The sequence below is a fragment of the Perissodus microlepis genome, chromosome 15, assembly GCF_051167445.1.
Source record: "Perissodus microlepis isolate ML-2025 ecotype Zambia chromosome 15, ASM5116744v1, whole genome shotgun sequence".
Lineage (NCBI taxonomy): Eukaryota > Metazoa > Chordata > Actinopteri > Cichliformes > Cichlidae > Perissodus > Perissodus microlepis.
In genome coordinates this window covers 6,467,898-6,493,272 of record NC_140475.1, presented here as the reverse complement: position 1 = coordinate 6,493,272, position 25,375 = coordinate 6,467,898, and the positions used below count along the sequence as shown (strand labels likewise).

Genomic DNA, 25,375 nt, shown 5'->3' with positions numbered 1-25,375 from the left:
TCAAAGTTAGACTGAACTTATGTAATTACAAGTTTACCCTGAAGTCACATTTTTTTTTATGGTAATGTGGTTTAGATTTAGGATGCTTATAACTTGAATTTTGTTCCAGGTGTCAGAATATGTGATGAATGTTCAAAATACGTAGCTTTGAAGAAGATAAAAAGATTATTGTTAAAAGAGTAAAGGATAAAGTAAGCAAGTGGCGATTGTACCTAGTGCCTTGTCTTTACACTTACCACCCCTGATCATTCAAAACATTTATCATTCTATTTCCTGATTTGAGAAGTTGGTGAAACAAAATTAAGTTCTTTCATTCACTTGTGCACTTTGTTGTTGTTCCTGTATAAGTGATAGGAACATCGGGAAGAAGGAACATAAGACGGTGAAGACAACTGGCAAGGCAAGGGACGAGTAGCTTGATTGGATCCCACAACATCCAATATCTCTGACATCCAAGATCTCTCTGTCCAGAAGAGCGCATTCGTAGGAAAAGTAAAGATACTGCGCAGGACCCTCAAACTCCCAGGCCCGTTCTAAACCTATATATAAAACAACAACAACAACAACAACAACAACAACCACAACAACATATGAATATCGCATTTTTTTGACACGACATCAAATACTTTTGTTTTACTTTTGTTTCTATTCCTAATACATGCTTAGCGCCTCTCCGAAGTGAAAGTAGAGACAATAGCGACATCTGCTGGTTAAACTGTAGATGACATAAGGTTGAAAACAAAACTGGGATAAGTACTTATTTAGAGAAGGACCCTTGTGAGACAGATAAATGATGTTTTACTTTATTAATACTGTAATTATTACTATATTTTAATTATATAGATTATTTTAAACCACACAAGCGGGTAAAAAGTCTTTCTTAAATGTTATATAATGCATACAGACGCTATCATTCAAGATCCAAACTTCCAGTTTTGCTTTGGGATATCAAATATCCTCATCTCAGCTGATACTTTTATCTACCTTTCATTTACCAGTCAGGTATGTGCCCATATGTTAATAAAATGTTGAAATATTCGCTTTACCTTTGCTACCCGCCGTGATTTGAAAACCTTTATCGTGCCAATTCTTCTTCTCTGCCTAATTTATAGGCTGTGAAAGTTCATTTTTTACACGTTTAATTACTTTAAGAATGGGCCGTGATTAAATGTCTGATTCTGGATTGGAAGAATAAAGGCACGCATTTGAATGTATTCAGGTTAAATACAAAGCAGAGGATTTAAAATATTTGTAAGTGTATGAGTCAAGGTTATTGTAGTTAACTAAAATTGAACTAAACACTAAAACTACATGTGGAAAAAAGTTGATTCCCCCCCCCCCCCCCCAAACACACACACACATAAAAAACTACAGGTTTTCTTTTCGTGAATTTAGAAACCCAAATAAAATAAAATAAAAATATAGAGGAAATATCCTCGACTTTGGATGCCTCCAAGAGTTTGTGTCCTTACTGGCATACTGATTTTCCTATATCTTGCCTCTGACATGTCCTCCATGCAATAATAACTAAAAAAAACTTAAGCTTACACTGAATAAAATAACTAAACTAAAACGAAACATTTTCAAACAATGGAACCTAAACTGAAACTGGGAAATCCAATGTGGAAACTATCGGAAATTGAATTAAATTAAATTAACAACAAAATGTCAAAATAATAATAACAATAAAATACCAACTAATTAGAAAATACAAAACTATAATTACTCTGATACAAGTTACTCTGGTACAATAATTGAAAGAAAGAAAAAAAGAAAGAAAGAAAGAAAGAAAGAAAGAAAAGGTTCAAATATTTCAAGTTATTTTATTAACCTTTAGGTGGCGCGATGTGTTTGAACTGTAGCTCCCCTGTCTCGTCTCATCCAACATGGCGTCGTCCGGGCCGGCTTCTCCAGCTCTCTCATCACTGGGCGGGTCCACGATGGGTCGGGCTGCCAGCCGTTGGGCACTTCCGGCGGGCTCGGGTTTCCTCCGACTCGGCATTTAAATGGAGCTGCAGGACATCAGCTGCTGCTACTTTCAGCTCGTGCTGTTATAGAAAATAACCGGTAGTGCTAGCAAGACAGTCTGCTCTTATTTCTAACTCGAAAACGACAAAAAAAAAAATCTTTGTCCCTGAAGATTGTTTGCTCTGGTTGTTGTGTTGTTTTTTGTTTTTGAGCAGAAGAGCGGGAGCGGCGGAACAATAACGGGGCTTGCTCTCCTGACAGCCTGTCGGTGCATCATTTTTGGGATTCCTTTGCTAGCCCTCGGACGAAATTGAATAGGGGTAATGTGATGTTGAGTCAGAGCAGAATGATTTAGGCTTTTCTCGGCAGCGTTTGTTTACTGAGGTAGACTGGGGGTAAACATAAACAGGCTCTGCAGCAGAGGTGGCCTGGACTGGACTGGGAGGACCGATGGACTTGAGATGATGAACCTGAATGATCAGGTTTAAATTCTGATTGATTTACGGAGCGATTTGTTTTTAGGATTGTTTTTGTTTTGTTTGTTTTTACGTTGTACATATCACCACAGTGTAAAGCCTATAAATAATCAAAATTGACTTAATATATCATCAAAAAAAGTGTCACCACCCATTTAGTGCAGTAGGATAGCGACTAACGTCAACCATTGGACACTAATAGTCCTGTATTGTGAGTGTTAAAATACATTTTCAGGACAAACAAAATATCTCTATATTTATGCAGGTCTTATTAAAACATTTTCTTTAGTGTAAATTTGGTTTTGATAAGTTAGATCTTTTTTTCGTTATAGATCATTTAATATTTTTGGAATATTTCACTTTAAGCTACATTGAGGACACATTTAGTAGCCTTTCAGTTCAGTGACAAACAGAGTAAGCTGGCATAGATTTCTAGCTGATCAATAATTAGCATTTTTGATTATCATTACCTATCTGGAGCATAACTAAGTCTAACTATAAGTAACCAGCAGCAATGTTCAGCTGGCTTGGAACCGATGATAGGAGGAAGAAGGAGCCGGAAGTCTTTCAGACAGTCAGTGAAGGATTGAAGAAACTCTATAAAACCAAGCTCCTACCACTGGAGGAGAGCTACAAGTTTCATGAGTTCCACTCTCCGGCACTGGAGGATGCTGACTTTGACAACAAGCCCATGGTCTTACTGGTGGGACAGTATTCTACTGGCAAGACCAGCTTCATACGGTATGTTTGCTCACACACATGCAAAGAAAACCTTAGAAACAAGCACAAACAAATGAGGGAGAGGCTACCAAAAAAGAAGGAACGATAGAGAGAGGGAGAGCATGACACACCCAAGCTGATTTTTCCAGCAGTTTGACAGCAAGCGTGAGGAAGAGGTGGTCATAATTATGCACACAAAGCAACCAAAAAAAACACACAGAACAATGAGAAAAAACATTGTGAGGAGGCACACCTCCTCAAGCTTTATTGGATTCATAAAGGGTTTATTTGGCATGACTCCTACACACGCAGACTTGTTGCATTTGGAGGCATTACTGCATTGTTCTGGAGCTCTCCCTGATGAAGTCAGACTGAAAGATGAGCATTACTTCATGAGTATTGGTCAAATAAATGTGTTCACTTGAGGCAAAGTTCAGGAAATGTAGGTGTAAATTGTTTATTACTGATTTTAATTATTGTGGAATAACAATAAGCAGCTATTTGTTGCTGATATAGTTTGTGAACTGATAGAGGTGGGCAGCGAGGCTTCCATGTAGGAACCCACTGTTAGGACTCATGCAGAGCTGTTTTGCCCTGAGGTGCAGGAAGTCTTGACTCGCTCCTAACTTCTGCTTTTTACAGCATGGAGAAAAAAAAGTATACAAACATGTGCTTTGAGTGTTTTTTTTCCTTTTATTAAACCTTTTGAACTCTCTAATTGACCACATTTTCATGTCTTAGTAGACATTTTGTGTTATTATATTATGTAACACACAGTGTCCTAATATGGTTTTGACATTGTTGTTGTTGCAACTACAAATAGGGAGATTGATACACCGATTTATCAACCATGTATTGGTATTGGTTCAGTTTTTAACCTGTTTCTCCCATCAGTTTTATGCTGGTTTAATGTTTAAAGAGATAAAAGTCTTTAAAAATCAGGAATTCTTTGATTCCCTGGAACCAAAGTGGAGAAACAAACACAAAAAACAAAACTGAGAAACAATTGACCAAATTGTTATTTAAACATTGGTATCGGCCCAGAATTTCCTAGTCAGTGCAACCAGCACATATGTTGCTATTTGACTGGTATTACTGAACTGGATCATTGCTTTTGTGCTTCACCTCATAATGATGTGTTGCTGTTCTGTCAGAGCACATGACCTGGAGTATCAGTGAAATTAGTGTGTGACGGTGAGAAGTGTTAGCAGCTGGGTGTCGAGCCTCTTTTGAGCTGCAGTCCTACTGCTAACATCTCACCCCTTTGACATAGACACACAATTGTGCGTACACACACACTTGTGGAGAGTAGTAGGCAATTAGTGGGTTAAGCCTTTGAAAGCCAGAGAGTGGATGCTGTTAGTGACTTCCTTCTGTAAGATGGGACCATCTCTGCTCCAATCTCTGCCTTCTCTCTCTTCTTCCTCCTCTGTGTCTGATTCCTGCTCTCCTCTCTTCTTCCTCTGTCACCACTCGCGACACCATCCCGGTCAGCAGCCTGACCCCCACGCCACTGACATTGTAGCAGTAGGATGCAGAATGTACAAACTGCTGAGTAACACTTGGATGGAGCTGCTGCTTCTCTTTCATTTCATGCCCCATGGTCTCCCTCGGGGTTTGATGTGCTTGCATTGTCTGCCAAGCTACAAACTACCAGCAGTGTTATTCCCTACTTTGCTAGAAGTTTATTTTCAGACTTGTATAGCCAGTGGATTTAAACGAGCCGTTACAGTGAATATGTTTACTAAAATAATATTTGTCTCGGCATGAATTAGAAAAGTCTTAGAAGGATATCTGCCTGACAGAGACAGGAAATGGATTAAAGACAGGAGAAACTGATGGAGGGTAATACAGTCTGACTGCCTTTGAAGTTATTCAGAGTTCAGCAGTCTCAACTTTCCCTCCGTTTGGGGATGAATTTATTGATTTTTCTTTCTAGGTCTCACCTTTTCTGTTTGGGGACTATTCATAGAGCAAGCCAATGCCAGGATATACAATTTCCTTCCATATAGAATATAATAAACTGTAAATCTGGGCCATCCTCATGTGCCTAAATCTGTTCATTCACAGGTAAATTTCAATATACTTTGATCTTTAAAACTCAAGAGATGCATCATTGAGGTTAAGGATTTTCTTAACTCCATCTTACAGTCAAATGAAAACTGATATGATGGGAGCAGATGTATATATCTGGAGTGCACATACATGGATTATATGTGTGATACGACAAATATACTAGTGCATATGTATGTAGTTGTGCACATGCATTACACAACCTCTTTATAGACAGAAGAGCTCACTGTACAGACATGTGTGCACAGAGATGGCTCCACCAGGCACTACTGGCTCCTTTGAGAAGCTCTGACAAGGTGGATGTATGTCTGTGGATATCAGGGCACCATCCTTACACCTTGTAGCAGTTAAAATGTGCGCGCATCCCACACCCTTATAGCTATAAATCTCTTTGCCTAAATCTCCTTTTGTGGTCTCACATTGCATTTTTGGGAGTGTAAAACTCAACAGAAACACACCAGCCTTCATTTGAAACATGTGTGTTGTCACTGAATCCACAGCTGAGGATTTAACCTTTCACATCTGAAACATATCAAATGGAAGTCAGCTGCAATGCCAACAAGGCCAGTTTAGTTGTGCTGTGAGTTAGTTGTGATACTTTTTTTGCAGCAGAACACATTCACAAATTTGTGCACACCACTCCATGCATCAAATTTAATGTTCCTGTTCCCAAGCCGTTTTCACTTCAGCAGTCTGTGATAATCATTGATTAAACAAGCCTGTGGCAAGGCTGTATATTAACTGTTTGACCTCTACAAAGAGGAAGCTCTAAACCAAATTCTTACTAACTGGCAAGAATTAGACCATGGGAATGTCAATAACACTATATTCAGTGGTTTAAAAAGAGTGGCTGATTGTGCAGCAGAAGATTGATTCAATGTTAATTTCTGGTTTTGTCCACTTTCTTCTTTTCATTTCCAGTGAACCAGTTCTAAAAAATAATAGCGCTGGAGTAGAGATTCAGATTGAAATTGAAAGCTTGGCTTAAATTTTTAATGGAATCGGTTGACACTTTTGAGAAATATACGCCCTCTAACTGCAGTACCACTAATCTAAACAGTGTGAGAATATACTGTTCAAAAACATGGAAAAAAGGGAACTCTTTGAAAAGAGATCAGATCTCAATGGGGGAAAAATCATGCTGGATTTCTATAATGATATAGACTGGGTAATGTGTTTAAAAACAAAACAATGTCACAATGTTTGATGGAAATTAAAATGATCATCTTATGGATGTCTGAATTCATAGACATCCCGATAAAGTGTAAAAATGATTTGTCAGTCTCATTCATTTTGCCAAAATTTAATTGCAGCAACTTAAAATGGCACTCAGTAGTTTGCTTGGCCCCCAAGTGCTTATATGTATGCCTGACAATGTATGCTCTTGATGAGTTGATGGCTGGTGTCCTGGGGGATCTCCTGCTAGATCTGGAGCAGGGGATCACGCAGCTCCTGGGCAGTTTGAGGTGGTACTTGGCAGCGCTGGGCTGAAACATAAGGTCCCATTTAGGTCAGGTGAGCATGGGGGTCAGTAAGTGGTATCAATTCCTTCATCCTCCAGGAACTGCCTGCATACTCTTTGCACATGAGGCTGGACATTGTAGTGCACCACAAGGAATCCAGGGCCCACTGCATCAGTGTAGAGTCTCACAGAAGGCCCAAGGATTTCATCCTGATACCTAATGGCAGTCAGGGTGCTGTTGCCTAGGCTGTGGAGGTCTGTGTGTCCCTTTGTGGATATGCTTCACCAGACCATCTCTGACCTTCCACCAAACCAGTCATGCTCAATAATATTAAAGGCAGTATGACATTCTCCATGGCTTCTCCAAACCATTTCATGTCTTTCACACGTGGTTAATGTGAAACTGCTCTCATCTCTGAAAAAGCACAGGGCACCAGTGGTCGACCTGCCAATTCTGGTATTCTATGGCATCAGGCTCCGTAGTGCTGGGCAGTGAGCACAGAGCCCTCATGAAGTCTGTTGCTGGCTGTTTTGTAAGAGGCATTTACATCAGTGTGCATCATGTTGCTTCCACAAAGGAGCAGATAACATTCCTGCTGATGGGTTAAGGACTTTCTATGGTTCTGGAAAAATGTCAGTGGCCTTCATCTGAAAACAATTCCTGTTTCGGAGGTGTTCTTATTGATTCCCCTCTTTAGTGCATCAAAGCAGCTGAAACAGATTAGCAACCCTCTCTGCAAGCATATCAAAATCCTAGAAGTTTAACTGACTTGATGCTCTGCTCTAATTAAAAAGTGTTCCTTTAATTTTTTTGATAACTCTTTGAAAAGCCTCAAAACCTGAGTTTGCCTTGTTGTTTTTGGACTATGTGTCTGCGGTTAAGCCATGATTGTATGGTAACAAGACTGACAGTCAGGCACACCACTTTTTGCTTTGTGGTCGCTTAAAACCAGTGAGGGGAAAAAAAAACAGAAAAGATGCAGAAATCTGTGCTTGGAAGTAACAGAAGCTTTAATATTTGTTTGCATTTTCAAGGCTTTTAAATCCACTTTATTGACAGAATTCCTCCATCCTTACCTCACCTAATCAGAACACTCTTTTCCAAAAGCCCTTTATTGGTCCATGTGTTTACCAGTAAACTAAATTTTGCTTGTTTTGGATCTGGTCAGTGGCAGCCATCCATCTAAAATTCCCCCAATCTTGGTTCCAGCAGCGTCTAATTCAAGGCAGACATGTTTTCTGTTTTTTTTTTTTTTCTCAATTGCGTCTTACCATCCTGACCAACTTCATTTATCAGCAGAATCAGAATAAAAAAAAAAAAATCATACAAAATGAAGCAAAACTTTGAAATTAGAGGCTACAGGTGCAATATGTATTTTAGGTTTTATCTAAAGATTGATGCTGGATCAAACATTCTAAAACAAATGTGTATATATAACCTTTTCATAATACTTTATAATGCTGATCATAATCTTGTAATATCTTGTTGATCCTTTTTCACTATTGTTCTTTGTTCATCTTCGAGGAATTATTTCAGCATACTTAGAAAGCCTTTTTATACAGTTGACTTATTCTTACACGGTGATTGAAAACATCTCCTCTCTCATCTTGTTTTGCTAACTGCTATTTCCTGTCATCTAACCCGCAGCTACCTGTTGGAGCAGGATTTTCCTGGCATGCGGATTGGCCCCGAACCCACCACAGATTCCTTCATCGCAGTGATGCACGGCGACACAGAAGGAGTCATCCCCGGCAATGCTTTGGTGGTTGACCCCAAGAAGCCCTTCAGAAAGCTGAATGCATTTGGAAATGCATTTCTCAACAGGTAGATGATTAGATGGCCACGCTCACACTTTCAGATGATGGTCTTTATTGGTGTGTACAGTGAGTTAAGTATTCAAGCACAGAGGGAAAGACTGAGGGAGCACAAGTGAGAATCCACACCGCAGCTCTACATTCCTTTGTGATTGAATTTCCCCCCGCTCACTGGTCAGGGTTTTCTTTGTTAATGGCTGTGTGAGAGACAGCCAGCAGTCTCTGTAGAGCCATCCTTCTGCTTAAAAGTACACTGGCAGAAGCTCTTATGGTAGTGTCCTCAGTGTGAGGATCAAGTAATGTTGAAAGGAGACAGGAAAAAATGATCTCTGTCAGTGGGGATATAGAGGGTTCGCATTGAAGACGACCGCTTACCTGTTCATATTTATTCAGCTGGATAAAACTAGGGAGAGCAGCAGAGACCTAGGAGAGAGGGTAACTGAGATAAGGCCATGCTGATGGATGATTTTAAACTTGTGTCCTGGAACTTTCTCTCTATCTCATGTCTGGTTTTTTTTGTGTGTGTGTGTAGGTTTGTGTGTGCTCAGCTTCCTAACCCTGTACTGGAAAGCATCAGCGTGATCGACACGCCAGGGATTTTGTCTGGAGAAAAGCAGAGAATCAGTCGAGGTAAGAAACACATTTGCTCAAACTTCTATTCTCTTCTGTTTATGGTGTGTGTGTGTATGTGCGCGCGCATGTGTGTTTATCCTCTGCATCCATTGAGCTGCAGCCCCCCCCAGTCCCACTGAACTCTGAACTACAATGTCAGCATTTCCTTTGGACCCGTGTGTTTGTTTTAGCTTTTGCTATCAGGAGGATTATGCTTCATTCATTTCAAAGAACAGGAAGCTGTTACAAAAAGATGAGCTTTGAATTTGTTCTCCAACATGCACACATAAGTGCACACTGCCTGAATTTTAACACTTTCTACTTTTTGGTTTTCTTAAGTCTCGCATGGAAATGAAAAAAAGAAAAACAAAATTATATGAGGTTCAACTTTAATATAGTGTAAACAAAAAGTTGCAGATTTAAGAGGACTCATGGGTAACCAAATGGTGCACAGTATGCCATAAAATACATTTTAGGTTAAACTTTCTAAACATTTGATTGGATTTTGAGGATGCTTATGAATTAGGGCTGCCACAAACGATTATTTTGATAGTCGACTAGTCACCGATTATTTTTGCGATTAGTCGACTAATCAGATCATGCATCCATTGGACGTAAAACGTACAGCTTATTGCACCAGCAGCATCTGCTCTCATATAACTATCATTAGCTTACAGCTTTAAGTGTTTAAGTTATGTGCTAACTAAAAATAAAGACAAGATGATAGTTTATTAAATTTTAATGAAATTTGCAGATTGTTTCGGTGAAGTTTAATAAACTCCTTGCTATCTAAAATATAACGGGACACCGGAGTATATTCTCGAGCATCTCACACTTCTGATAATCAGTTGTCTGCTTGAAGTTTATTCAGCTGTGTAAAAACTATAACTTTAATCTCAGCCAAACCGATTTACTCAGGAACAAATAAAATACTAAAAAAAAAGCCAAAAAATAACATTTTTAAGTTATCTAAGTGACTTATATATGTTTAACCTGAGTAGCGAAAGACGGCGGTGGGTTTGAAAACGATTTGCCGGGAGTCCGGTGTTTTCACGGGCTCTAGTGAGCCTTGAACCCCGGCTAGCTATCGAGCTAGTGGGTAACAGATGTCTCCGAAAACGTCGGAGCGCTTTTGAAAATATGTGGTGTCTTGATAAACTGAGCAGATATTTGAGGTTTACACAGCTACATTCTCGCCTGAAAATATGTTAAACGTTTATTTTGTGACACAGAAAGAATAATAAGAGTAATATTAAAACTAACTAGCTGCCGCCATTGTTGTAAACTGAGCTGGGCTGCGCTATGAATTCTGGGACAGAGCTACTTCTTCTTCTTCGGGGTTTAACGGCAGCTGGCATCCTTGTACATGCAGTACTGCCATCTTCTGTTTCAGTCCGTTATTACACTCTTAAATCCTACTACTTATTCCTGCGTCTTTTGTGATCTTACAAAGCTTCAAACGACGCGTCGACTATTAAATTAGTCGTCGACGATTTTGATAGTCGACGTAATCGTGACTAGTCGACTAATCGTGGCAGCCCTATTATGAATATTTATCATCTGTAGGTATTATACAAGACATGCTAGATTGGGAATTTCAATCTTGAACTGTTTGCCAAGTAGGAAGGGCATGCAGCCAAAGAAGTGTAAAACTATTTAAGGTACCACTGTATGAGTCTTGCAGTGGTGAGAGTATAATGTGCTTTGATACCTTTTCTCTGGGGACAAGATTGACATAAACAAAACCCCAACCTTCTGACCTCTGTGTCAGATCTAGACAAAGACATTATTATTCTAATCTAATATCATATACAGTAAAGCAGGTGTGTGTAATTTTGAGTTATTCCTGATAAAGGACGACGAGTGTTAAAGACTTCAGTAAATATTCATGGCTTTAAAACCATGGTCCTACATTTCATACTTGCAATATTGAAAGCTTCATAACTGTCCCACCAAAGATAGACGGAACAAAATTGTGACATGTCAGAAGTGTGTGATTACCATCTCAGAGTGTGTTCGCTTCCGCGACTTGTGTCTGCTAACCTCGCAATGAAAAGATGCGCCGGTCAGTACAACACTGGCGTTTGTGTGTGTATGTGTGGGAGTGGAAAGAAAAACATAAACAGAAAACAAAAATATGTGAAGATGAATACGAGGTTTCAACAGCTGTCCTCCAGCTTTTATCAGGATTGCGCCATGAAGGATGAAGCATAGGAAGAGATAACGGAGGAATCACAGTGCACTATAGCCCTGGATTCAAGCGCTGCTGTAACAGTGTAGTCCATAAATGAGAGAAAATCCAAAATAAATACAAAGTTTTGTGCTCAGCTCTTGTTTTTTAAAGTCATTAAACATATATGCTGCACATTCATTCCACTGTGGAAAAAGGAACAGTTCAAAGTAAACATTAAACGCCTCAAATTACTACCTCGTTCACGCCCATAATGTTGCCCTTACAACAAAGAGCGAACTGGTAGTTGTCAGAGCTCCATTATGGTGTGTGCTAAAATGCAAAAAGCTGATGACGTGAAGAGAAACTTTGCGTGGAAAGTTTTCAAGAATGTTCCCGAGCTGTCTCACAGGAGGATGTGTGTCTGGCATGGCTGGCATTCCCAAAGCTAAATGGTGGCATCGCTATACCAACCGCTAACATTAACCATTCCAGTTCTTTTGTTAAAGTAAGTCTTAATTTATTCTGTCCTGCACTCACCCTCTTTGAGTTTCTTTCAAAGGCGAATGCTTTCTTTTCTTCCATCTTTTGTCTATTTTCCTGTTTCTCCCCCCCCCCGTTCGAGGAGAACAGGCACTGTTTTGGTTTGCTATCCCAAGTAAAGCCTGAACTAATTGACTTTTGGCATATCCAGTATTGTCTGTAATGGTGTTTTAATATAGTAATTTTCTACGTTCCCGCTCCAGAGAGTATTTATTGTGTTCTTGTGCACGACCAGTACTGTGACATTTGGAGTCCTGTTATAAGATGACGTATCAGGAAGCTTATTCAGCTTTTGATTAAAAGCAAAAAAGTTCTGGTCACAGAGTTCAGGACATTACTTCATATCAGGGTTGGGTCTGCATGGATATTATTCATAACTTTAATGCTTGTCATGAGAGTTTTTGTTGTCTCCAGCTTTACTGTTGAGAAATGAAGTAAATCAGTGTTTCATCAACATTAACCAAATATGAAATTTATGTTTGGAAGTTGTTAAAAGGAACCAGACAAGCACCGGCTCTGTTTCACCTTGTTTTTCCTTTTTGGCCCAAGTGTCCAAAAAACGTGGTGTTAAACCAAATAAACAGCACAGTGAGGTGAAACACGGATACTCTGTGGCCAACACAAAAGAACAAATACAAGTTAAACTTAACCTCTGCTGAGTGAGCACAGCTGTGTTTTCTCTGGGGACTCTGTGTGCAATTATTTTGTTATTGTGTGTTCATTAACTTTTCATTTAGTTCCCCATCATCATCATCATCATCATCATCATCATGTTTCATTTACATGTTCTGTGTCGCATTCTTTCTCTTAGTCACTTTTCTTTTACTGTGTTTCAGTGTTTTTAAGAGTGTTTGTGTTTGTGTGTGCTCAACTGTGTGTGCTCAACTGTGTGTGCTCAACTGTGTGTGCGTGTCTGTCTCCAGACGAGGAGTTGTCAGGCTATAGCAGCCTGCGAAGATGTCTTTATGGAGGTATTGTAGATAATAAATCTTGGCAACAACCAGCTGCAGAAGGCTTCAAATGATACCTTGACTCTGAAGAATTTGTGGGCTTTTACATATTCTTCACCAGTCTTGTCACGTGGCTTTGGGAAAAGTTCACCTTGTTTCATAAAATTATTATTAATATTATCTGTGCAGTTAGCTGACTTAAAAATTATAATGGCAATTATTTTGGCCACTCATAAACTGTATATAAAAGATAGACATAGCCAGCAGGTCTGAAAATAAAGAAAATGTTGAGTTGAATCTGCTTTCTCTGTAATGGTCAGCAGGGGGCGACTTCTCTGTTTACAAATAGAACACTTTTAAGTCTTTTGTTAATACAAAATTGTCAAAGGAGCTTAAAAAGAAAGCGACTGGACTTCTTTGACTAACTTTAAGTTCATTTAAAGAAGTCCAGTTGCTTTCTTCTCAAACTCCTTATACTACCATGACCTGGATGACTGAGAACCTACACAGACATATTTTATATGTTGATTTTTATTTGTTTAAATTCTGGTCAGACAGTAAAAGTGGTGATGGGTTTCTCAAATCCACAGCTAACGTGTGAAGCTTCAAAACTGGGCTTTTTATGATTTCTCACACACACACACACACACACACACACACACACACACACACACGCACACGCACGCGCGCGCGCGCGCGCAAACAAATAAAAACATTACTGCTTCCCTATGACAATAGCCAAGGCTCAAGCCACACTGGCTACACCCATCCTTTATGTACAGTCTGTGTCCTTCTTATGAATTCCTGTAATTTTGATAATCTCCTGGGCACCTTTGGTCTCCACATTTTAATAGTCCAAGAGCATAACACTAGCATCACTGTCAGACCTCATGAGCATCTTACCTCCACTGTAGGCAGGTTATTTCACTTTGACTTTTCGCTTAGGAGCACCGTGCCCTTCACAGTTGGATAACGGAGCTTAAAATTGAAGTGTTGCTTTAATCCCATAACACGTGAGAAGTGCACTGGGTGAAGAATATTCCAGTAGAATTTAAAAATATCAAGGTATCCATATCTCTCTTAACACCTCTTTCTCGTCTCGGCTCTATTCATACAGATGCAGTCCGAAACAAATGCTTTACATACTTGCTGCTGCTAAAGTTTTTCTCACGTCCTACTGGGGAATGCATTTTAGCCAAGTGAGATTAATTTATTCCTTAAAATACCCATTTTTGTTAACAATTGAAGCATTATGTGAACATTAACACAAGAACTCAGATATTTGGACGTTTTGTTAAACACTCAGAGCCACCGTGGAGTGTAAACTGTTCCACTACTGGGCAGCAAGTATGTGAAATGGGGGCTTCTTATCACAGCTATGTACAGAAGATCAAATGTTGTTATGTTCAGAGCAAACAGCCTCTGAATGTAGTTTTAAATATGTAAAGGCATATTTTACGTGCATAGCTTTACAAAGAAAATCCATCTGATAATCCCTGAATTAACCTAAAACTATTGCTTACTCGTAGGATTTCTCCTGGGTGTTATCACTCATAATTAAATACTGCAGCACTGGACTGACTCTGCGTCTGTTGTGTGTCCTTCAGTGTTGTTTGAACACTAGAGCTTACTAATCCTTCGATCTACCCTTTGTTCTTTGTTTTCCTCTCATATCCTGTGGAATTCCTTCAGGTAAGCTAGTGTTTCGTCCTTGACTGAGGTAGAAAGTCAAAGAAGTCAGTGGTGTACACCTGCTGTTGGACTCATTCATTAATTCATGTTTACATGTTTTACAGAGGAAGCATTATTCATAGCTTTCTTGCAGAATGCCACGAGTACAATGCACTTGTTTAGTGTAAACTATTCATTATTAATCTTATGACAGATGGAAGTAACAGTCTGTAGTTTGAGGGCTCTCCCCCTATTGTTCAACTTTAAAAAGCCACTTTGTTTGAACATTGGCAGCACTGTTTTCATCAGGAAACAGACATTCTTTTCTCTCAACATGCTACAATATGGGCATAAGTTTTAATGCCTCCTCTTTGACCTGCAGCCATTGGATTTGTCTTGGGACTATTTTTAGGCCATAATGATGTTCCTATCATAACTTGCTCTGCTGACTTTTACCTCTAAAGTTGCATGCATGTTCTCAGTCTGTAACTTCAGTTGTGTTGACCACCAGTATAACCAATAACTAAAGTGGTTTTGATGTGGGTACTGGATGTGGGTAAAGGATTGAGAGGTAAAAATATGTGTTCAATTATCTGCTTCACTCAGTGCCCCATCAAATTATCTGATATCCTTCTGATATCCCCTCCTCCCTTCTAGGCTATGACTTTGCAGCTGTCCTGGAGTGGTTTGCAGAGCGAGTGGACAGGATCATTTTACTGTTTGATGCTCACAAACTGGACATCTCTGATGAGTTCTCAGAGGTGATAAAGGCCCTAAAGAACCACGAGGACAAGATCAGGTACTGTGGGATTCTTAAATTCACACCCTTCTTTTTTTTAAATACCATATCATTGGTACCTGGGCATCCATGCAATATTAATGTGAGTAGCTTGTAATAAGAATCATCACCGCTCTCTTCTGTCTTTTTCTCCAGAGTTGTGCTTAACAAGGCCGACCAGATAGAGACTCAGCAGCTGATGAGAGTGTACGGTGCTCTGATGTGGTCACTGGGGAAAATAGTCAACACGCCTGAGGTACGCTAAACTGAGGGTTTCTGTGATGGCGTTCATACGTTTTTAAGCCTATAATTGATCCTTTCACCTATGTCAAAATATTATAATTCTTTTTTTTTAAAGATTGCTTTGAAGAAATAATTTTAGAGTGAAATAATGAAATTAGGCACTTGATTGTTAATATTTGCAACCACATAGATATCTGCACATAAATGTGTGAAATCTGTGGTTGAGGTACAAGATTATAGACTTCCTTTTCTAGTCTGAGTTGAGTTGGTGCAGATCAATGCGGAGACTAAAAGAGGGGCTGCATTAGCCAAAATTAACATAAAATTTTAAAACCACTGGCAATTGTACATGTATTTTTTTATTGATCTGGATTCTTAAAATAAAGACCATCAGATGCAACTGGGAGCTTTGAACCAGATATTTGTCATTTGATATCCACGTAAGCTGGCTCCCACAGACAAAGTTTGCAGACTAGCCTGTGGGCTCACAGGTTGCAGAATTGTTAACTGGTTGTAGGAGTATTTAAAGACTTTATATTTAATGTTTTTTATGTAATATCTGAGGAGCTACGATCCATAATGGTGGCCATTTGAAGGACTGTTAATGGCATATTATGTAAAGAATGGTCCAGTTTGCCTCTGACTTTATTTACTTATTAATTTATTTTTTGTTCTGTCTCCCTTACTGACAGGTGATTCGCGTCTATATCGGTTCATTTTGGTCCCACCCTCTGTTGATTCCTGACAACAGGAAGCTGTTCGAGGCCGAGGAACAGGACTTATTTAAGGACATTCAGTCCTTACCGAGAAATGCAGCACTTAGAAAACTCAATGATCTGATAAAGAGGGCAAGACTAGCCAAGGTGAGGAGCACCTGCGACACAGGATGCTCGAAACAGTTGACGTCAAATAACGTCGATGTTACGCAACATTTCCTACATTTAGTGCTGAGCTGTTACACAATGCTGACATGTTTAAGTTGTCAGTATCACCGATTTATCTGTGTGCTTCCTATTTATTGTGCTCAGCTGTGTTGTTCAGCTGTTAACCTTGACAGAAAGAGATGTTTCGCAGAACTAATAGAGTTAGATAAATGACAATGAATTGTTTCCCATTTCCTCAATGGACAGGAAGTTAGGTAGGCGACAGTCTGCTGCCTGTTGTAGTTCGAGGAAACACAGCAGAGGAAACGCACAAGTGCACACAGTCAAACACACACAGGTTTATCACACTGAGAGTCGAGCACAGTCTTCCTGTTAGACAGCTGATGGGTGTTGGTGTGTTTTGTGATGAGTTTCAAGGACATGAGGTAGACCTGGATGTGTGTATCGCCACAGTGACTGAACAAATTTGTGGATTTCTTTTTTTTTTTTTTTTCTTTTTTTTTTTTTTTTTTGCACGTTTAGTTTCTGCTGAATATTGTTTAAACACTTTTTCCAGGAAAAACCTTTTTGTAATGAAAAGTGGACTCCAAATGTGAATTAGAATTTGTTAATTATTAAAAGAAATGCCGACAAAGGTAACAGTAAAGTGGATGACTAATCTGGTTTATGGAATATCAAGTGTCCTCAAGCTTAATGTTGTCACAGTAGCTTGTGTTACATTTTACCCACTTGTCAGAAGCTCAAATATAATTCAATCATTACAAGGAGAACCCGAGACAATAAAACACATAATCTTTATTTTAAAGTAATCTGATTATCTACTTTGTGTGAGCTCATAGATTTATTAGAGTGCTTCAGTTGTGTGTCTGGTTAAATATCACAGATAGAGATGTTTTTCTTTTCCTTGCACGCATTTTTGCATCTGTTTTTCTTTGTGTCTCTTGTGGGCCTTGGAAGAACAAACAAAAAGAACAAGTCAATCTCATGACATTTAATAGGTGACTTTTTTCCCACTCATAAAAAGTTAACAATTAACTTCCTCTGCTGCACTTGATCCTGTTTTTACCTACTCCAACCTCAGTTTTTCCACAGTTTCTTTTTTTTTATATAGCTCTTTACTTCTGCATACTTGGGATGTTGCTTTATAGCATAATGTGGAATATTATAACACAGCGGTCCCCAACCTTTTTTGCGCCACGGACCGGTTTATGCCCGACAATATTTTCACGGACCGGCCTTTAAGGTGTCGTGGAAAAATACAACAAAATAAAACTAGTACCGCTACTGAAAAATAGAAGAGTTATTCATAACACACATGAAAAGACCCAGGAAAACCGAGTTAACAATAAAAACGATAACAAAATAACGCTGAAAACCGAGAAAAACCCTGAAAACCATACATTTCATACCTGAGTCTCAACTCTCGCGGCCCGGTACCAAATGACTCACGGACCGGTACTGGTCCGAGGTCCGGGGGTTGGGGACCGCTGTTATAACAGACACGATTTTGAAGTGGAACCATTTGAATAACTTCAACAGAAGTTTATAAAGAATTTAGTCTCCTAGTACCTGCTCAAAGAGCATTTTCTGCTCCCATCAATTAATAAACATCAATTAGCACCTATAACAAGAATAACAAATAAAAGCTTAATGAATTCAAACACAGTTGCTTATACTTTCCATGTGAAGTCATCGATAACTCTCTTAATCTGCAGGTCCACGCTTATATCATCAGCTCACTTAAAAAAGAGATGCCCGCTGTGTTTGGGAAGGAGAACAAGAAGAAAGAGCTCATCGCCAGCCTTGGAGATATCTACAAACGCATCGAAAGAGAACATCAGATATCACCTGGAGATTTTCCTAATCTGAAAAAGATGCAGGTAAGCAGTGAAGCAAAGGATTAAGGTTTAGTAAATGAGGTTTTGACATGATTGGAATGAATGCAAGGGCTTCACTGATTTTAAGTTACATGAGTAGCGTTAGTTAATTGCAATTTTAGCTGATGTCTTGTTTTTTTAAAAATCTAACAAGGGAGTGAAATAGAGAGAGTAGTAACAGTCAGTCTAATTAAATTCCAAAGAGAAAAAGAGTTTTACCGTTTCCTGAGCTAACCACTGAAGTACAACACACTCAGCAGAGACTTTAACTGATGATAATTGGTCTTTATTAACTTATTGTTGTTATTATTATTGTCATATAAGATTGATCTTAATCCTGACTGCACAGAGAACTGTCAGCCTCTGATGTTGTGGGCCATATTGTACATTTCAATAAGCTTCTCATAACGTTGTATACCACTCTGTATTTTGTGTTTCTCTATTTTCTTTTTTTGATCTTTGGAACAATACTCGATTTTCCTTTATGTACTTTAAGATATTTTGTGGCTACAAATGGGATGAAACAGAGTTCCATTGAAAGTAGAGTGCTAACTGAGTACTTTAACTCATGTACATCACTTGTGCAGCTATCAAGCAGTATGTCGGTAGATTGATCACCAGCTCCTCCTGAAGTATCCTTGGGCAAGATATTACATCCATCAGAGTAGTTTTGAATGCAATCAATCAGTTTGTCAATCCAATCTTTGTTTTGAACACATAAATAACAAGTATCAATGCACTAAAAATAAATAAACACAAAATCATTGAAATCCATCAAATTCACATGGAAAAAACATAAAATGTTGACCATTTTATGTTTGAGAAGGAGAAGGAGGAAGTAAGGGCTTATTAAATTCTTCCCATTATGTTAAAAGTGTAGAAAATAAAAAGGTATAGATTAATCTGTGTGAGTGAGGCTTGTAGTAGAAAGCACTTTGAGTGCTGTAGTGATATAAGTACCAGGCTATTTACTTGAACTGTGTAATGCTTACCTAATTGTACTTGTAAATATTACTAAAGTGAAACTTTTATTGTAGCATATTTTATTGTTACTTCAGTGACTTAAGTAATTTTATAGAATACTTCTGGAACATTTGATTGACTACATCAGCATTCTTTACAGATGTGTATTTTAAAATGATCTTTATCTGTGCTGAGGGTATCGTTTATATATAGATTATAACCTAACTTGAGACAAACTTGTGTTTTTTCCAGGACCAACTTCAAGCTCAGGATCTCAACAAATTCCAGCCTCTAAAACCTAAACTCTTGGAGGCGGTCGATGACATGTTAGCCAATGACATCGCCAGCTTAATGGTCCTGGTCCGACAAGAGGAAACCCAGCGGCCCAACGCAGTAGTGAAGGGCGGTGCGTTTGACGGCACGTTGGACGGCCCATTCGGTCACGGGTACGGCGAAGGAGCCGGCGAAGGCATCGACGAAGCGGAGTGGGTCGTCGCTCGCGACAAACCTGCTTACGATGAGATTTTCTACACGTTATCTCCTGTCAATGGGAAGGTGACCGGAGCCAACGCCAAGAAGGAGATGGTGAAGTCAAAACTGCCCAATACAGTGCTGGGCAAGATCTGGAAGCTGGCAGATATCGATAAGGACGGCATGCTCGACGATGAGGAGTTTGCTTTAGCCAATCATCTGATAAAGGTGAAACTTGAGGGACATGAACTACCATCAGAGCTGCCTGGACACCTGGTGCCTCCTTCCAAGAGGAAAATAGCAGAATAAATGTAATTCAGATTACCCGTAATGACCTACTCAGCCCTAGAACCCATAGGTAGCCCCCTCCCCCTTCCCCAGAGAAAATGTTCTTTAATAGAAAAGGAGTCATCCTGTAGAACAACAAGAACAAAGACAAAACAATTTAACACAAGTAGAGCTCATTTCAAATCTTCTTCCTGTTCTGTTGCTGTCATCGTCTGATCTGTAGTCTTAATTTCCTAATTTAAGCTGCCAATGCATTCAAATGTATCTTCACGCAACTGAGACTGTTAGCATACTGGCTGCAAGCTTTGAGTAACAAAAAAATAAAAAACAAAGTGAGTTTACCTCTTCATTAGGATTAAACCAGATAAGATTAATTTTATAAAATTAAATAGCTTTTATTAGCGTTTCAAGAATGCTAACCATGGCTCTCAGCTTTACAAAATTAAAGCAGAATACTTGTTGGAGTAGGACAGGTGTTAGACATGTGCAAAAGAAGAAACACTGGAATATAAAGACATATATGTACGTTCAACTAAACTACTGGAAAAAGGAAAAATATTGCAACAATGTGAAGACAAAAATAAAGTCTTTTTCTGTTAAAACTTTACCTTTGGTCAAACCGATTTATTATTATGATGATTATTAGTATTTCAGTTTACTCTAAGAAGTAAACCCAAATTAAATTATGTGTTTTTAAATGTAAACCGGAAGATTTTACATTCCTTGTACTTTGAGATAATGCACACATACAGACAACAGAATGAAAACGACATCCTAAAGAGGAACAGGCCTGCTTTTCATATTAAATGTGACGTGCTGCTCGACCTTTTGCTTTGGACGAAGGAACCTGTATGATTCTCATTAACACGTGCTGATACTGAGATTATAATAACAGACCATATTATGGGTGTTGTTTGGAAACTAGCGCGCCAGCATGCTCTGAATAACCGCTTTGGTCGGACTTTGAATTTTGAATGGACACGCATCTATTGTTCTGTGTGGACACATCCTGGTTATTGTATGTATGTACAATGGTATCTGACCACATGTTATCAGTGTTATTATTTGTAGTATATACAGTATATATTCATAAGAGAAACATTATTAAAACTACTGAGGGTGGAGTATGTTAGTGGGTTATCAACTGAAAACTGATCAGTTATTCTTCACCTTCCTAAATAATGTAGTATAACCAAAAGTAATAGTCTGAAAGCACCGTTTGTTTTTATTGTGATGACACTAATTGACACATTTAACATTGTTCTATGTGTTTTTGCTGGAAACTTTCCATGTCACACATTGAAATTGTATACATGTAATAAATGTAATTCTTCTTTGCCATGTTTCCGATCCATCACTCTATTGACACACCAGTACCTGTGTGTGTGAGTGTGTCTCCATAAATATAGCATGTTAGGACCATGTTCATGTTTGTTAACAGAGGTTTTATTGGGTGTATCATTAGATAACCCAACTCAAATAAGTAAAACTGGATTCCCACATGGCAACAAAAATCTTAAGCATGTCTTCATCGAAATGTTTCCAGCTCATGGCCGTTTTCTGACCCTCGTGCTTTACTGTGAATCAAATGCACATAAGAAGACTTACTGCATTCCATTAACTCGAGTTGGGAAATCGCACAGGCGTTATCCCGTTACGGCTCAAGTTTCAGAGGTGTGCAAGATTGGACTGTGGGAAAAAAAAAGAGACTTGGATGTGGATTCTCATCAAATTCACAAGTTGTTTTCAGACCCTGTGTAAACACATTAAGTGGAAACACTAGCGTTACGGTATTTTGGCTGTTTTTATGCTGGTGATGCAGTACTTAAGTCTGTCCTTCACTGCTTTTCTGTCAATGTAAACAGGCCGACAGTGTAATAAAACTCATGTGTAACAACTAACTAAGTGTTGACTCTGTTTTCAAAAAGGAAATCATGTGCAGTATATATTTTGCACCCGCCCACCCAAGAAACTGAGGAAAAGATTTGGAAAAATGGCTATAAATTATTTTAGTGCAATTATAGCTGCAACACTGGAAGCCAGAAGACTCTGACATCATTTCTCTGATTTGCAAGTCCTCAGATTAATTCTAGTAAACTGAACTGTAACCAAACACGTGTAGATTTTTAGAGGAATTTTCATTTCAGGGAAAAAGTAGATCCTTATTCAGGTCTAAGGTTCTGTGTATCAGAACATAAAGAAATAAAAAATCATCTGGTCCTTATCAGGTATGGAAATGATTTAAATACAACTCAGAGGAACAACAACGCATTAGCAGAAGTGCAGAAGGAGGGTGTGAAAAACAATGATTCATTAGCTCGTAGAACCACCTTTAACAGCGACAACTTAAAGTCATTGTTTTCTATATGACTTTCTCAGTCTCTCACGTTGCTGTCAGGGAATTTTAGACCTTTTTATACAGTTTGCAGGCATTTGTTTGTGCACAGGTTTCTTATAGTTGATGACTGGATCATTGCAACATCTTGATTCGTTTCTCCTTCGGTTATTCTGTTGTAAATTTGATGCTGTGCTTGGGATCACTATTCTGTAGTTAAGATCCAGTTTGGACCAGTAACATGTGATCTGTTTACTGGCCAACAGATGACATACTTTGGTCTACAGAGGAGTTCATGGCTGACTCGGTAAATGCAAGGCACCCAAATCCTAGTTGCTGCAAAAAAGGCCCCAAATCATCACACTTCCACCACCGTGGTTGACAGGTGGTGTGAGGTGTTTGCGCTGACATGCTGTGTTTGGTTATCTCCAAACGTGGCGCTGTTCATTATAGCAAAACAACGTCACTTTGGTCTGGAAGTCGTGTGGTTTGTTCAGACGCAGCTTTGCAAAGCTACGCCGTGTTGCCACGATGTTTTTAGAGAGAAGAAGCGTTCTCCTGCTAACTCTTCCAAATAAGTCCTACTTATTTGGTGTGTTTCTAATTGTACTGTCATGAACTTTAACAGGTAACATGCTAACCGAGGCCTGTAGAGTCTGGGAAGAAGCTCTTGGGTTTTTTGCAGTTTCTTTGAGTCTTGCACAATCAGTCTTGGGGTGAAATGGGTGGGGCATCCACTCCTAGGACTATTAGCATCTGTCTTGAATATTCTCGACTTGTAAATAATCTTCCTCACTGTTGAATGATAGGTTTGAAATTCTTTGGAAATGGCCTTATAACCCTTCCCAGATTGATGAACACTTGCTCTTGTAAGATCATTGCTGATGTCTATCCTCCTTGGCATTGACTTAACACACGCCTGAATGCTTCAGTTCATCAAACTGTCAAAACTTCTGCTTTAATCGACGTGCTCACACTTGCTGATGATGCATTTTTATCCTTTTCTAAAGCATTAATAGGGTCAGTATTTGTTGAATAAATAATATGGCCTGATAAGTATAACCTTTAAGATGGTTTCTTTTTCACATATGTTTTTCCAGAAACTTGAAAGGCTGATCTATGAAATGCATTCAAGGAATTCTATGAATGTACAAAAAGCATGTTTTTTAAGCCCCCAGCCAATAAAAAATAGGGTGGAAGAAACTGTACAGTATGGAAACTGTCTTTCTTTTCTCCAGGGGCTTGTTCTTATCTCAGATTCAGTTCAGGGAGGTTTTCCCTTCTATGTAACACCAAACACATGCTTAACTGGTGATAATGTCTTCTCTGACTGAATTCTTAAAAAGATTTTGTGCGGCACATGAGGGCACATTTCCAGATTGCTTTGCAAGTGTATCTGACGTGGACCACAGCGTGAGACGAGCTCCAAGTGACAGGAAACCAAGCACGGGACCACAGACATGATTATCTAGAGACTTCCATGTGTATGTATGTATGCGGTTTATGTTTGACAGGAAGCCAAAACATCCCTCTGTATTATGACTTAAATTTCTCCTAAAAGATACCACACACACACACACACACACACATGCACACGTGCGCACACATGCACGCACATATGCATATACCACATAAAGTGAAGATGCAGCTCTCTTTTCTCGCACACAGGAAGTTCTGTTTTTGTCCCCCATTTCCTGTCTGTTGCACCTTGACCTCCATCACTCTCTCCCTTTCTTTCTCATGCGCTCACATACACACACACACACGCGCACACACACGTGGATCCTTCACCGTAATATGTTTTCATATTAACATTATGTGTGTAGCTTAGTCTTGTAAGCGTTAATTTTTTACATTTTATCACCTTTAAGAACCCAGAGGGATGTTTCGTGTTTAATAATGCAAATCAAACTGCATATGCTCTTTTTAGTGAATATTTTTAGTGTGTGAGAAGCACCCCTAGATCATGAAAAACACATAACATATGACAGGCAAAAATTTGTGATCAGAAACATAAATAAATCTGTGTAGCCTATTTCAAGTCCACTATTTTTCTCTTTCCTGCAAATTGTGGACTACTACGACTGGCTGATGGATGTGAACCAGAAATAGACATAAACAGGCAGGAAGAAGTAATCCAGTATTCCAAGAATGGCAAAAACATGCCGAAATGTGTTTGTCTCTGTTTTTGGTTCATTGTTTGTCTTTTTAGCAGGAAAGAACAGCATATTCTGAGCTGATCCCCCTGTTCTACTAAACATGGCGCATCCGTCAGCGGTGATGTATGAACATGTGCCTGTGTTTGAGTACAGTGGATGCGCGTGATTGATGCCTATGTTTATCTGGTGGAGAAGCACGCATGAGGAAGCCGTACATCAGGATTCATTTCATCCACTCGAGCGAACCGGAAGAGCGTTGGGTGGGGGTGATGCTCTTTATCTCATATGTTACAGAGGATGGTGACATGAGAATTGCAGCCTTAATGAGATCTCTACTAACCAACATCTAATGGTCTTTAAAAGAATTTGACTCATGAAGACAAGAATAAAAAGTTATTAATAAATACTGAGGGCTAAATGCATCATGTACAGTATGCACATACAGTCTGAATACAACCAAAGTATATCAAATAAATATAAAGATGATACAGTATTAAATAATGCAAAAGGATAACATAACATAACATAACATAACATAACATAACATAACATAACATAACATAACATAACATAACATAACATAAAGACTACACCAGGTGCCACTCCTGTCAGCTAAGAACAGGAAACTGAGGCTACAGTGCGTATAGGCTCACTAAAACAAGGACAACATAAGTCAGGAAAATATACACTGCTGTCTATCAATGGTTCAGGCCACTGGTAGCGGTGTAATGGTTTTATGTAATGATATTTTCATGGCTCAATTTGGGCCTAACTGCGCTGCAGAGTACCTGTCTTCTGATGGCTGCTTCCAGCAGGATAACACACCATGTCACAAAGATCACATCATCTCAAGCTGGTTTCTTGAACATGACACCTTTGGGATGAGGTGGAACGGGAGATTTACATCATGGATGTGC

The 25,375-nt window shown here is 39.0% G+C and overlaps 1 protein-coding gene across 1 annotated transcript; it reads left to right on the top strand.

Moving 5' to 3' along the window:
- The first annotated feature begins 1,898 nt into the window (after window positions 1–1,898).
- On the top strand, window positions 1,899–21,865 carry ehd3 (EH-domain containing 3). The gene is made up of 8 exons (XM_084953137.1): window positions 1,899–3,185; window positions 8,348–8,524; window positions 9,047–9,144; window positions 15,118–15,259; window positions 15,395–15,494; window positions 16,174–16,344; window positions 18,081–18,245; window positions 19,458–21,865. Exons 1-8 carry the CDS (start codon window positions 2,959–2,961, stop codon window positions 19,983–19,985), a joined length of 1,608 nt encoding a protein of 535 aa, XP_084809263.1. The 5' UTR covers window positions 1,899–2,958; the 3' UTR covers window positions 19,986–21,865.
- Window positions 21,866–25,375: the final 3,510 nt, after the last annotated feature.